The 13,165-nt window shown below is 52.7% G+C and overlaps 1 protein-coding gene across 1 annotated transcript in view; it reads left to right on the forward strand.

The window, feature by feature from the left end:
* The window catches only part of LOC122682520 (SREBF chaperone), a 98,788-nt gene that overhangs the window by 76,476 nt on the left and 9,147 nt on the right, over positions 1-13,165 (forward strand). Inside the window, exons 4-8 of the mRNA XM_043885316.1 lie at positions 9,257-9,414; positions 10,160-10,380; positions 10,559-10,664; positions 11,187-11,359; positions 11,736-11,862. Of these exons, the coding sequence (XP_043741251.1) occupies positions 9,257-9,414; positions 10,160-10,380; positions 10,559-10,664; positions 11,187-11,359; positions 11,736-11,862 (785 nt within the window). The remainder of the gene's footprint in view (positions 1-9,256; positions 9,415-10,159; positions 10,381-10,558; positions 10,665-11,186; positions 11,360-11,735; positions 11,863-13,165) is intronic.

The following is a 13,165-nucleotide window of genomic DNA, read 5'->3' on the forward strand; positions in this document are numbered from 1 at the left end:
CTGCAGGGAATCTTCCCAACCCAGGGATCAAAACCAGGTCTCCTGCATTGCAACCAGGGAAGCCCTGGTATGTAGGAAAAACTAGTATCAAATCCATTAAAATGTAAACAACACTTATACTTTTAGGTTGCGTATTACAATAGACTTGCATTGATTTTACAAAAAGAAAAAAAAAGATAAATTTTCAAAAGGATTAAATGCTAGCACTTTCTCTAACAAACTTTCCCTGTTTCCTGTTTATTGTGTCTTAGAAAGGAATTTGTACCAAGAGAATAGTTTATTGTTCTTCTTAACTAACATGTTAAACATGGATAGGTGCAAGTTTTCAGGGATATTTAGTTTTAACTGGCATTTTTGCCTCTTAAGTGATTTCCCCCCCTTAAGAAACAAGAGTTTATATTTAGAGTTGTTGCAGGATAACTGCAATGTCCCTGTTCTTTCCGTGTGAAGCTTATAGTCTTTACTTTAAAAATGTATTTTTAATTGGAGGATAATTGCTTTACAACGTTGTATTGGTTTCTGCCATACATCAACATGAATCAGCCGTAGGTAGGCATATGTGCCCGCCCCCATGAGCTTCCCTCCCACCTCCCACCCCATCCCACCGCTCTAAGCGGTTACAGAGCGCTGATGCGCTCCCTGTGTCTCACAGCAACGTCCCAGTGGCTGTTTTACATATGGAAATGTGTATGTTTCAGTGCTCCTCTCTCAATTCCTCCCACCTTCACCTTCCCCCACTGTGTCCGTTGGTCTCTTCTCTATGTCTGTGTCTCCGTTGTTGTTCAGTTGCCAAGCTGTGTTGACCCTTTGCAACCCCATGGACTGCAGCATGCCAGGCTTCCCTGTCCCTTACCATCCCCCAGGGTTTCCCCAAGTTCATGTTTATTGAATCGGTGATGCCACCCAATCATCTCATCCTCTCAGGGTCTTTTCCACTGAGGATCAGGGTCTTTTCCACTGAGTCAGCTCTACGCATCAGGTGGCCAAAGTATTGGAGCTTCAGCTTTAGCATCAGTCTTTCCAATGAAGGGTTGATTTCCCTTAAGATTGACTGGTTTGATTTTCTTGCTGTCCAAGGGATGCTCAAGAGTCTTTAGTACCACAGTTCAAAGGCATCAATTCTTCTGTGTTCTGTCTTCTTTATGGTCCAGCTCTCACATCCATACATGTCTACTGGAAAGACCACAGCCTTGACTAATGGACCTTTGTCGGCAAAGTGATGTCTTTCCATTTAAACACACTGTCTAGATTTGTCATAACTTTCCTGCCAAGAAGCAGTCATCTAATTTCATGGCTGCAGTCACCATCTGCAGTGATTTTGGAGCCCAAGAAGAGGAAATGTGTCCCTGCTTCCACCTTTCCCCTTCTATTTGCCATGAAGTCCTAGCACCAGATGCCATGATCTTAGTTTTTTTAATATTGAGTTTTAAGCCAACTTTTTACACTCTCTTTCACCCTTATCAAAAGGCTCTTTATAAAGTTCCTCTTTGCCTTCTGCCATTAAAGTAGTATCATCTCCAACTGGAGGTTGTTGCTATTTCTCCCAGCAATTTTGATTCCAGCTGTAACTCATTCAGCCTGGCTTTTTGAGTGATGTGCTGTGAATAGTTTAAATAAACAGGTTGACAATAAACAGCCTTGTCATACTCCTTTCTCAGTCTTGAAACAGTCAGTTGTTCCATACAAGGTTCTGACTGTAGCTTCTTGACCCGCATACAGATTTCTCAGGAGACAGGTAAGATGGTCTGGTATTCTCATCTCTTTAAGAGTTTTCCACAGTTTGTTATGATCCACGCAGTTAAAGGCTTTAGTGTAGTCAGTGAAACAGAGGTAAATGTTTTTCTGGAATTCCCTTGCTTTCTCTATGATCCAGAGAATGTTGGCAATTTGATCTCTGGTTCCTCTGCCTTTCTAAACCCAGCTTACAAATTTGGAAGTTCTCATTTCACATAATGCTGAAGCCTACCTTGAAGGATTTTGAGCAAAGCCTTACTAACATGGGAAATGAGGGCATGACTAGTAAGATACATGACTCATCTCCCATGCATCTCTATTGCTCCCCTACAAACGGGTTCATCTGTAACATTTTTCTAGATTCCATATATATGCATTGCTATATGATACTTGTTTTTCTCCTTCTGACTTCACTCTGAATAACAGGCCCTAGATTCATGCACCTCACTGGAACTGATTCAGATTTGTTCCTTTTTATGGCTGAGGAATATTCTGTTGTATATGTGGACCACAAGCTCTTTATTCGTTCACCTGTCAGTGGACATCCAGGTTGCTTCCATGCCCTGGCTGTTGTAAGTAGTGCACTGAGCACTGGGTACAGGTGTCATTTTCAGTTGTGGTTTTTTCAGAGTGTATGCCCAGTAGTGGAATTTTTGGGTCTATGGTAGTTTTATTCTTAGTTTTGAAAGAAAAGTTCCATACTGTTCTCCACAGTGGCTGTATCAATTTACTTTGCCATCCACAGTGCAAGAGGTTTCCCTTTTCTGCACATCCTCTCCAGCATTGATTGTTTGCAGATATTTTGATGAGGGCCTATAGTTTCTTCTGCTTTGCAGAAGCTTATAAGTTTAATTAGGTCCCATTTATTTTTGTTTTTATTTCCATCATTCTAGGACATGGGTCATAGAAGATCTTGCTATGATTTATGTCAAAGAGTGTTCTGCCTAAGTTTTCCCCTTAAGGGTTTTATAGTTAGTTTCTGGTGTTACATTTAGGTCTGTAATCCATTTTGAGTTTATCTTTGTGTATGGCATTAGGAAGGGTTGTAGTTTCATCCTTTTACAGGTGGCTGTCCAGTTTTCTCAGCACCACTTACGGAAGAGACTGTCTTTTCTCCTTTGTATATTCTTGCCTCTTTTGTCAAAGGTAAGGTGTATAGATGTGTGGGTGATGAATCTCTTTTACTGAGTTATAATTCTCTCTGTGTGCTGGAGGTGTCTCTCTGTGTGGCCCTCCTCTCCCCTTTTACTGACGTGTTCCTGCAGTGGGATGGAGGCTGCACCCTGAGGTTGGGCCTCTGTGTGTCCTCCAGAAAGGACTCGAATCAACTCTGCCAGCATCTTGTGTTCTGGGTTAGGCCTGACCTGTATTGGAGTCACTGATCACCCCCATGTGGGGGTGCGGGGAGGTCAGTTCCCACTGGGAGGAGGGGTGTTTTCACCAGAGCAAAGCAGAAAGGTAAAGACTTTCCATTTCTCAGCTGTGTGACCTTGGGCAGGTTATGTAACAACTCTGTATCTTAATCTCCACATTCGTAAAATGGGGATAATAATTATACCTGCATTACAATTGTCACAGGATTAAGTGAAAGGATGCAAATTCAGGTCGGTGTCTGGTCCATCACTGGCGTTCTGTAAATGAGTCTGGCTCTCACCGTTGTCCTTGCTTACGTCTGGCCAGAGCGGAGGGCAGGACGGGTTCCTGTCCTCAGAGGTTCTAAGTGCGCCAGGCATGCTCTCCGTATCTGTCACCCGTTAGTTCACATGTCACCTTCTTCAGGAAGCCCTGTTTCCCCAGCTCTCACAGATGTGTGTCTATTTCTCCTGGAACACTGTCCCATGACCCGTGTTTCATTTCAGGTTTGTCCAACCTTTTGTACATAGTATATGCTTAAGAAAGGTTTTTTTTGAATGACTTGTTGAATAAGCACGGCTCATTTAAGAGACAGAAGTCTGAAGTGAGGCTTTCTTCTTGGAGCTTGATAGGTGATCAGGTAGTTGGGACCAAGTTAAATCCTGGGCTCTGGAGGATTAAATGAATCCTCTCGGCAGTGGGAAGCTGAGCCCTTAGAGGTAGTGAATGGTGAAAGTGGTGGTAAGACGGTGAGTCTTAGAGAAACTTGGAGATGATGGTGCCTATGAGGAGGGTGAGGGGACCAGAGAGGGGAAGAGGGGTTCATTTTAAAGGGATCGAAGTCTAGCCATAAGAGCTTTAGGGCATGATGACGCCACCAGCTGTAGCTGACGAGCGTTGGGCAGCATGCCTTCCTGGCTGGTTCCTCGTGTCGTCTTGTTTGGTCCTCACAGGGATCTGCCGAGCGCTGAGGGTCTGTCCTCGCTTCCCTCAGTACGTCAGGGACTGAGGCTTGGCGAGCGTAGAGACCCTTGTCCGAGGCACACAGCTGCGGGTGGAGCTAGAATGTGAACCCCAGCGTGGCCCCTGCGCCTCCCCCCACAGCCATCCCCTGCCTGTCCAGCGCTGGGGAACAAGGAGCAGGAGCCCAGTTCTCCAGAAGAGCTGAGCGATGGGAGTGCTCCATACCTTGTTGCCAGGGGCCCCTGGGCATGTCAGCCTAAAGGCAAAGGGCCTGGAGCTCTAGGATGCTTTCTATGAAAGTGAAGGACGGATTGTGTGTGCGTGTGTGTGTGTGTGTTTAAACAAGCTTTTTTAAAAAAAATTTTGTTTATTTTTGGCTGTGCTGTATCTTTGTTGCTGCGCTGGCTTTTCTCCAGTTGCCGTGTGCAGGCCTCTCATTGCGGTGGCCTCTCCTGTTGAAGAGCTAGGGTGTGAGGGTTTCAGCACCCTGGGCTCCCGGGCTATAGAGCACAGGTTAAACAGACGTGGTCCACGGGCTTAGCTGCTCCACCACACGTGGGATCTTCTCAGACCAGGGATCAAACCCATGTCTCCTGCATTGACGGGCGGATTCTTTACCACTAGACCACCAGGGCAGCTCAAGGATTGTGTTTAAAGCAACAGCAAGCCTGAGATGGCCTGCTCTGGCCTGGCCCTGCTAGACTGGATCATCATGGAAACCTGGCCCTCATGCCAGGCCCTGCCCGCCGGTCCGCCTGGGTGCCTGGGCTTCCGGACCAGCCCTGCAGCGTGGTTGGTGGCGGCCTAAGCCTGAATGCGAGGTTTCCGAGGAGCCCAGGTCAGGGCTCTCTTGCTGAGACGGTGGCAGCTGAGACCCTACGGGCCCTAGGACCTCAGCTCCCCTCCGGCACCGCTGTGCTGGGCCTTCGCTTCTGTGCCGTGTTCTCCATGGGACCCGCATGGTCAGAACCCCGGCACTTAGGACTCATGGGTTGGGAGTTGGGCAGCCCCGGGCTTGAATCCTGCTTCTGCTGCCTGTCGGCTGTGTGGCCTTGGGCATACTCTTGTTTTCTCGCTGAGACTTGATTTTCTTATCTGGGTCCTCTAGCTCAGGGTCTCCTGCTCACGCTGTCCGTGAAAGCTGCAGTTGTCTCAGAGCCTGCTTTCACATCAGACAGTGAGGGAAGCACGCCCCCTGCTGTGGGCTGGGCCTCTGGTCCCTCACTGGGTGTTGGCTGGAAGCCCCCTCAGTTCTGTACCTCATGGACCTTTTTGGAGCGTCTCACAATACGGCTAATGTCACCAGAGTGGTGGCTGTAAGGACCAGGCCATGGAAGAGTCAAAGTCTGTTTTTTCCTTCCATTTAAAACAAATTGTGGCAGCAAAAGTGCCAAGTCCTAAGAGAGGGAATTCCCTCTCTTAACTGTTTTTAAGCGTACAGTTCAGTGGTATTAAATACATTCACACTGTACAACCATTACCACCATCCATCTCTGTAATGCTTCATCTGATAAAACAGAAACTCTGCACCAGTTAAACAATAACTCTGTAGTCCCCCTTTTCCAACCTCTGATAACCATCCTTCTGCTTTCTGACGCTCTGAATGGGACTGCTTTAGGCACGTTGTATCCGTGGAACCAGGTGGTGTTTGCCTTTTTGTGCTTGGTTTATTTCACTTAGCATAATGGCCTTAAGGGTCATAGTCTTTTGTAGCCCAATCTCAGAAATAAAGAGCTCATCATTTTGCTCTATTCTGTTTCTCAGAAGCAAGTCACCAGGTCCAGCCCACTCTCCAGGGCAGTTACGCTTGGCATGAGCATGAGCAGCTGGGGCTTACTGGGGCCACGTTAGCAGCCCCACTCTGTGAGGGCCCCTCCCTCTGTTCCCAGAGGCACCCGGACTCCACCAGCCCTTAGGCGCTCTCCCTCACCTACTTAGGATACCTTGTGTTGTCTCTTTCCACATCTGTTTCTTACTTGAGTTTCAGGCAGGGATTATGGTAAGGCTCAGCGGTGAGTGGTAGGCCCTGCCCACCTCTTCTGCTCCCATGTTCCTGCCTGCCTGCCTGCCTGCCAGCCACCAGTATCTGCATCTCATTTGTCAAAGATCTCAGGCACCGAAGCCCTGAGGTGCTGGAGAATTCACACCCGCTAGGAGCTGCCCTCAACCAGTAACTGTAGGAGGAGTTGGTGTGTAATCTCAGCCGTCATCCCTTATGTGGGGTAACTCAGCTAAACCGTTAATCCACAAGGGTCACTTGCTCAGCAACCCACCCTTGGTGGCGGCCTTCCTTGCCCTGTCCTGTCCCTGCTCCCCTCCCTGTGTTCCCACCACCTCCTGAGGACACCGTGTGTCCAGGGTCTGCTGCTGGGGAAACCCCAGCCGAGACAGTGAGTGGGACAGTGAATGAACGACAGGAGTTAGGCTCCTGCCTGTTAGATAAACTGCTGTAAGAGAGCCTTGAGCCTGGAAGAGGGGGGTTTGAGGGCCCCTCATACATACACTGCACGATGAGCTTGATACAGACATGCTAGACTGACCCAAGGTCTTGAAAGAGCTGGGTGGATGTGGGATAGCTGCTTGGAGAGTTCAGCTGGAAGTCGGGAGGGCAAGTGAGAGCCGGCCTGCAGACGGAGGGCCAGCCAGGCGAAGTGCACGGTGGTTTTGCCTGGTGAGCCTCACCTGCTGAGGGGTGAGACCAGACCAGCCGGGGGTTTACCAGAGCCGGTGGAAGGTCAAAGGAGAGAGAGGCATGCAGGGCTGAGGGGGTTCAGATTCTCTGAAATCTGAAAGCTGTGCATCCTCTCCCCTAACAGTGATGAGGTGATGATAGTAGATACACTTCTGAGAAGAGATGTGAGTTGGGCAGGGTGCTCACAGAACTCCTGGGTCCATCCCAGGAGCCCCAAACGAGAGCTCTGGTTCTGAAGTACATTCTTTGTTGCTCTGCTGAAATGGAGGCCTGGCGGGGGCTGGGTTTGGACTGGAGGGCCAGGGAGCAGTCCTGCTTGGAAACTGAAGCTTCAGTTGGGCCTCGGGGTGGAGGTGGAGGAGGTGGTCTCTGCGGTCACAGCCTTGTGCCTGCTGGGAACAGACCCAGGTCTGGCGGCTCTGTGGGGCCAGCTGTCCCTGGGTGCCACGCTGTGCCCTTCGTGAAGAGGTGCCATGCTGTGCCCTTTGTAGAGGGGCTGGAGGGTGCTCAGCCCTGGGCCGCTCTCCTTGTGGAGCTGCGAGGTGCGTCGAGTCGAGGAGCTCAGGTGACATCCGTTCTGTGCCCGTCCCTCTGCACCTCGTGACGTTGTCTGCCCGGCCTCGTCTGTGCAGATGGCTAAGCAGGTGAGGCTTCTGTCCCCAGAGCCTGTCAGAAATGCACACTTCACCGAGGCTCAGGTGGTGCCTGGGGCGCTGTGTGTGATCAGTATCTCGGCCCGCGCTCACGCTGGCGCACGGCGTCATTGCATGGTGGATGGCCGTCCTCTTCTCCTCACACCTGCCCTTCAGAGTTTTGACGGCCGCACAGGTGTCGGGACGTCCTCCCATCCCCGACCAGGCCCGGCTTCCTCCAGCCGGCACCTCACAGCACCCCTGGGCTGCGGGCTGGCTTTCCCTCTCTCTGGGTGGATGACGGCCTAACTTGAGGGGGTGTCCTGGAGCACTGCTTTGTAAGGTCGCCCTTCCCTTTGAGACAGTCGGGGCTTTTCTTTGTCACCTGGTTAAAATCCAGACAGTTCAGTCAGGCGTCATCCCGGCCCCTGCATTGCTCTGTGATTTCCATTACTTGGATCAGGACACCCTGGGCTGCCCCTGCCCCCTCCTGCCTCCCACCTCCCACCTCCTCACCACCTCGTGGCCCCCACTCAGCTCCTCCTGGCCGTAACCCTGCCACGGCCAGTCCAGTCTTGTTTTGGGGCTGCTCCCCGCCACATCCACCACTGGGAGTCATTCCTTGCCTGTTACGTGTGTGTCACTTTGTCACTTAAGTGCCTTTAAGAATATATGGCAGGTTCTAGTGAGGGAAGTGTGATGTTTCAGTGAGATCTGGGTATGAATCCTCACACCATCCTGCTCGAGTCCTGAGACCTGGAGTCGCTTTGCTTCTCACAGGAGAGTCGTGTGGGCCAGTGAGAGGACACGCCACACCTGTGCTTGCTTATGCGTCCATGTGTGAGTGTGTGTGTACACGTGCGTCCTAGTGATGCTGCAGTGTGAATGTCATTATCCCCGTGTCACACTGAGGAAACTGAAATCCAGAGACATCAAAGTCATTTCCAAGACCACACACTTTGGAGAGCAGAGATTTGAAACTGGGTCTGCTGAGCTCAAAATCCATTGACCTACAAGTGGCAAAACCAGGGTCAGCACAATAGGCTCTACCGGTGGGGAGCTTGTGGCCTCTTGGCAGGTCCGCAGGCGTTTGGCGTCAAGGGCTGGATAACACAGGTCTTGTGAAGGCTCTCTCTGCCTATTGTGAACTCTCACCTCTCACTGTTCTCTGAAAGCAGAACAGTGTGGAAATGGGGTGGCCGTGGCTCTGTTCCAGGAAAACTTGATTTAGTAAAACAGGTGCCAGACTCAATTTATGGCCTGTGGTTGCTGTTCTGTTGAGAAATATGTAGGAAAGTGCTTTCTTCAGTGGTGAGAAGGCCCTTGTGAACGTCTTCATTTAAAAAACAATTTTTTTTTTGGCCACACCATGCAGCATGTGGGATCTTAGTTCCCTGACCAGGGATGAAACCCACACCCCTTGCAGTGGAAGAACAGATTCTTTTTTATTTTTTAAATACTTGGCTGCACCAGGTCTGAATGGTGGCACGCGGAATCTTCCATCTTTGTGGGTATGCGGGATCTTTACTTTTGGCATGTGGGGTCCATTTCCTGGCCAGGGATCCAACCCGAGTCCCCAGCTGTGGAAGCTCAGAGTCTTAACCACAGGACTGCCATGGACGTCCCTGGGCTTCTTCGTGTTTGAAGGGCTGTTTGAAGGCCCCGCATGGCTTTGCCCACACCAGGTGCTCAGTCAGTCATTACCCAGAACGGACCACGTTTCTCCCTCTTGTACTGAGCTACCTTTCTGGTGGTGGTTTAGTCACTCAGTGGTGTCCGACTCTTTGCAACCCGGTGGACTGTAGCCCGCCTGGCTCCTCTGTCCATGGGATTTTCCCAGCAAGAGTACTGACCTTTCTACCATCCCCCATCTCTTCCGCAGTACGTGGGGGCCCCGGTGGCTTATATCCAGCAGATATTTGTGAAGTCTTCTGTGTCTCCCTGGCACAAGAACCTCCTGGCAGTAGATGTGTTCCGCTCGCCTCTGTCGAGGGCGTTCCAGCTGGTGGAGGAGATTCGGAACCACGTGCTGAAAGACAGGTATCCGTGCCGGGGCCGAGCCTTCCCGACCCAGCTCCGCACCAAAGGCAAGGCGCGGCCCTTGGCGTAAATCCACCGAGCCAGCCAGCTCTGCGAGATTGAGAGGGTGGGTGAGCTCGCTTCGCCTTTCTCAGCACGCAGTGGGTCCACTGCAGCTGTGTTCCCCTCTGACCTGTGCCCATAGCCCAGGGAGAGCCCTGAGCTTCGTCCCCAGGCCTCACACAGACTAGGGTCCACTCGGCCGACCCTGGGACAGGCTCTCCGAGACCCGGCTGACTGGTGGCCCTGAGGGCTCTTGCCCAGGGCTCGTGAGATGCGAGTGTGATGGTGGCCGACCTGACGAGAAGCCAGCTGTGCCCAGGGGTCCCCTCCGGGAGTCCCAGCCCACCAGTGCTGCTCTGGGGCGTGCTGCTTTGCAGGCTGCCTCAGTGTGAGTGGAGGTTAACTGAGGCCTTGGACCACACACGGCCCCTGGTTTTCACCCTGCCTCCTCTGCCTGCTGAACTGCAGGGGTTCTCGTGAGGGGGCTATGCTTGCTCCCGAGCACGCCTCTCCTCGGAGGGGCTGGGCTTTGGGGCTCAACATGCACTTGGAAGGTCAGGCTGCCTCCCGGTGTGGTGGCTGAGCCCCTGGAAGAACTTCCCTTGCCCTCGGCCGTTTGAGACACCAGGCGCCTGGGAGCTTCATGTGCGGGGCTGCAGGGGGCTGGCAGACTCAGCAGCGCCTCGTCCTGTCCCCCACACAGCTCCGGGACAAGGAGCCTGGAGGACGTGTGCCTGCAAGTGACTGACCTGCTGCCAGGCCTCAGGAAGCTCCGCAACCTCCTGCCCGAGCATGGATGCCTGCTGCTGTCCCCCGGAAACTTCTGGCAGAATGACAGGGAGCGCTTCCACGCGGACCCCGACATCATCAGGACCATCCACCAGCACGAGCCCAAAACCCTGCAGACCTCGGCCACACTCAAAGGTGCCAGGACAGTCCCCTGAGAGCCATCGGGGGCCTGTCAGTCACCACGTCCTCTTCAGAGGCTGCTCTGGCAGATCTGGGGTTACCCTCAGTTTCTCAGGGTGGGGTGGAGAGGGGTCCTTGGTGTGTCTACGTAGTTGCTGTTCCTTCGTCAGCACCTGTTGCCCTCTCTCTGCAGACCTGCTGTTTGGCGTCCCTGGGAAGTACAGTGGGGTGAGCCTGTACACCAGGAAGCGGCTGGTCTCATACACCATCACCCTGGTCTTCCAGCACTACCACGCCAAGTAAGGCCGGGCTGCGGCACGGCAGGCGGCTTCTCTGTTTGGAGTGTCCACAGTGCCCCCAGGAGCTCGGAGTTCTCAGGCCTTCTGCTGAAATGTTCATGTCCCTCAGGGTGCTGTCTGCTCACGCTTGAGGGGGGCCACCTGATGGCTGGTTAAGAACAGGGGGGACGGCAGGCATGGCGAGCTCGGGGTCCTGGTGCCTCCATGGTCTCTCTGGAGCCTCTGGTGGGAGTCCCCAGCTGATGACTGCCGAGCCCCATGTGACTTGGGAGAGCGCTGCAGACAGTTCCCCAAGGGGCGAGGGCATGCAGGGGCCCCCGATGGGCTGTTCGGGCCTGTGGCAATCAGAGCACAGTGATAGGTTGGGAGTGGGGTGCTCCGGGGCACTCTGAGACAGCTGGGCCAACTTTTTAGTTCTTCCATCCGCCTCAGGACTGGAGGGCATCCCCTGCGGACCTTGCGTCAGGGATTGCCTTTGTCCCCCGGACAGAGAGGGACGGTCCGTCTCCTGCCCCCAACCAGGTTCCTGGGCAGCCTGCGGGCCCGCCTGATGTTGCTGCACCCCAGCCCCAACTGCAGCCTCAGGGCAGAGAGCCTGGTCCATGTGCACTTCAAGGAGGAGATTGGCATCGCCGAGCTCATCCCCCTGGTCACCACCTACATCATCCTGTTCGCCTACATCTACTTCTCCACACGTAGGTCCACGCTCGGAGGCCGGGGCTTTCTCCCAGCTAATAGGGGCATTTCCAGATCACCCCTTCCCTGCCTCTTCAGGGGCCCAGGCGGAGATGTAGAATGTGCCTGATGGTCACTGAAGCTGGGGCTTCATCCCCAGCAGGGCCTGAGGGGCTTGGGTGGGTCCAGGGCTCCTCCCACTACTCAGGAAAAGTCCCTTCCTGGGAAAGGTTTCCAAGGACACTGCGCCCTGAGACGGAAGGGTACACGTTCTCTGCACAAACCAGGGCCTTCCCTTCCGTGACCGGCCTGCGCACTCCCCTCCCAGCTCAGGTTACAGGCCTGGTGAGCCAGGCTCTGGGGAGAGGCTGCCCTGATGCGTTCTCTGCCCTCCAGGCAAGATCGACATGGTCAAGTCCAAGTGGGGCCTGGCTCTGGCTGCCGTGGTCACGGTGCTCAGCTCGCTGCTCATGTCTGTGGGGCTCTGCACACTCTTCGGCCTGACGCCCACCCTCAATGGCGGGTAGGTCCCAGCAGGCTCCCCTGGGTGGCAGGGTGGGCCCGCAGGCCAGAGCATCCTGCACCTCTGGGTGTTCGGCCAGCCCTGCGCTGGACGCTTGCTGTTACCCCATATTTTCACATGGTAATTTTGACACTTAAGAGGTATGTGTTTTTTCTTTTGAGTTACATGGCTTAACATATGTGTATACAAACCATATGTATATTTACACATAATACATCCATAGCTATCCATATGTATGTATGTGTATATTCATGTGTATGTTTCTGTGTGTGTATAAGGGGTATTTATATGTATATATGTGTTTATGCATATGTATGGGTATGTGTTGTGTGTGACTGTGTGTCTGAGGGTATACAGATGTGTAAGTTGTATTTGTTCAGTTGCTGAGTTGTGTCTGACTCTTTGCGACCTCATGGACTGCAGCACACCAGGTTTCCCTGTCCTTCACTATCTCCCAGAATTTGCTCAAACTCGTGTCCACTGAGTCAGTGATGCCATCCAACCATGTATTTATGTATTTTAAATACATGTGCATGTTGCCTCTCGACGGCTTAAGCCGTAGATAAGTGTGACATAGAGACAGTATGTTTCTTCCTTTCTTAATATTAAAACATTTAAATTGCCTGGTAGGTCACTTTGGAGTAAGCTTTTGATTTGTTTTTTTTTTTTTGGAGTAAGCTTTTTAAAAGATACAGGCCATAAGCACGCTCTGATTTGTCACCTTCCCACCGTTTGCTTCCCTTCCATTTCTCTCAGAAACATGGTCCTACCCTGGGCCATGCGGGCCTGTTAGTGATCACGGCTGACTGGCCTGTGCCCTGCCTCTGCTTGTCCGGCTGCTCCCAGGAACAGCGATCTTGTGTTTCCTCTTCCTTCCCTTGCTTGTAGAACACTCGCTTCCTTTCCTAGACCTGATGATGCTAATCACCCCTCAGCTATAGCTGTCTTCTCTGCCTCCTCAAGGCACCCCCCAGCGGGGGTCCCAGTGCCGTCCTGCTTGGCGGGGGTTCCCTGTGCCTGAGTTCCTCGTAGTCAGGGAGCGGGAGCCTGTGGTCTAAGAGAGCTAGGCGAGTTTTCTCTAGAAACGATCGCCCTTCACACACAGCTTCTCTCCAGAGGCGAGTAGGGCTTCAGGCTGGTGTCCCCTTCCATTTAGTCCTGATGGCCTGGCCTGGCATGCTGCGGTGGGGGCTTCTCTGACTGGTGGTGTGGTGTAGGAAGGGCCGGGGAGCTGTGTTCTGGCAGCTGGGCAGGGGGGCCTCTTCCCACGGTGCTGGACAGATGGAGAGCCAGGATGGTGGCT

This window comes from Cervus elaphus, chromosome 24 (genome assembly GCF_910594005.1).
Source record: "Cervus elaphus chromosome 24, mCerEla1.1, whole genome shotgun sequence".
Taxonomy (NCBI): Eukaryota; Metazoa; Chordata; class Mammalia; order Artiodactyla; family Cervidae; genus Cervus; species Cervus elaphus.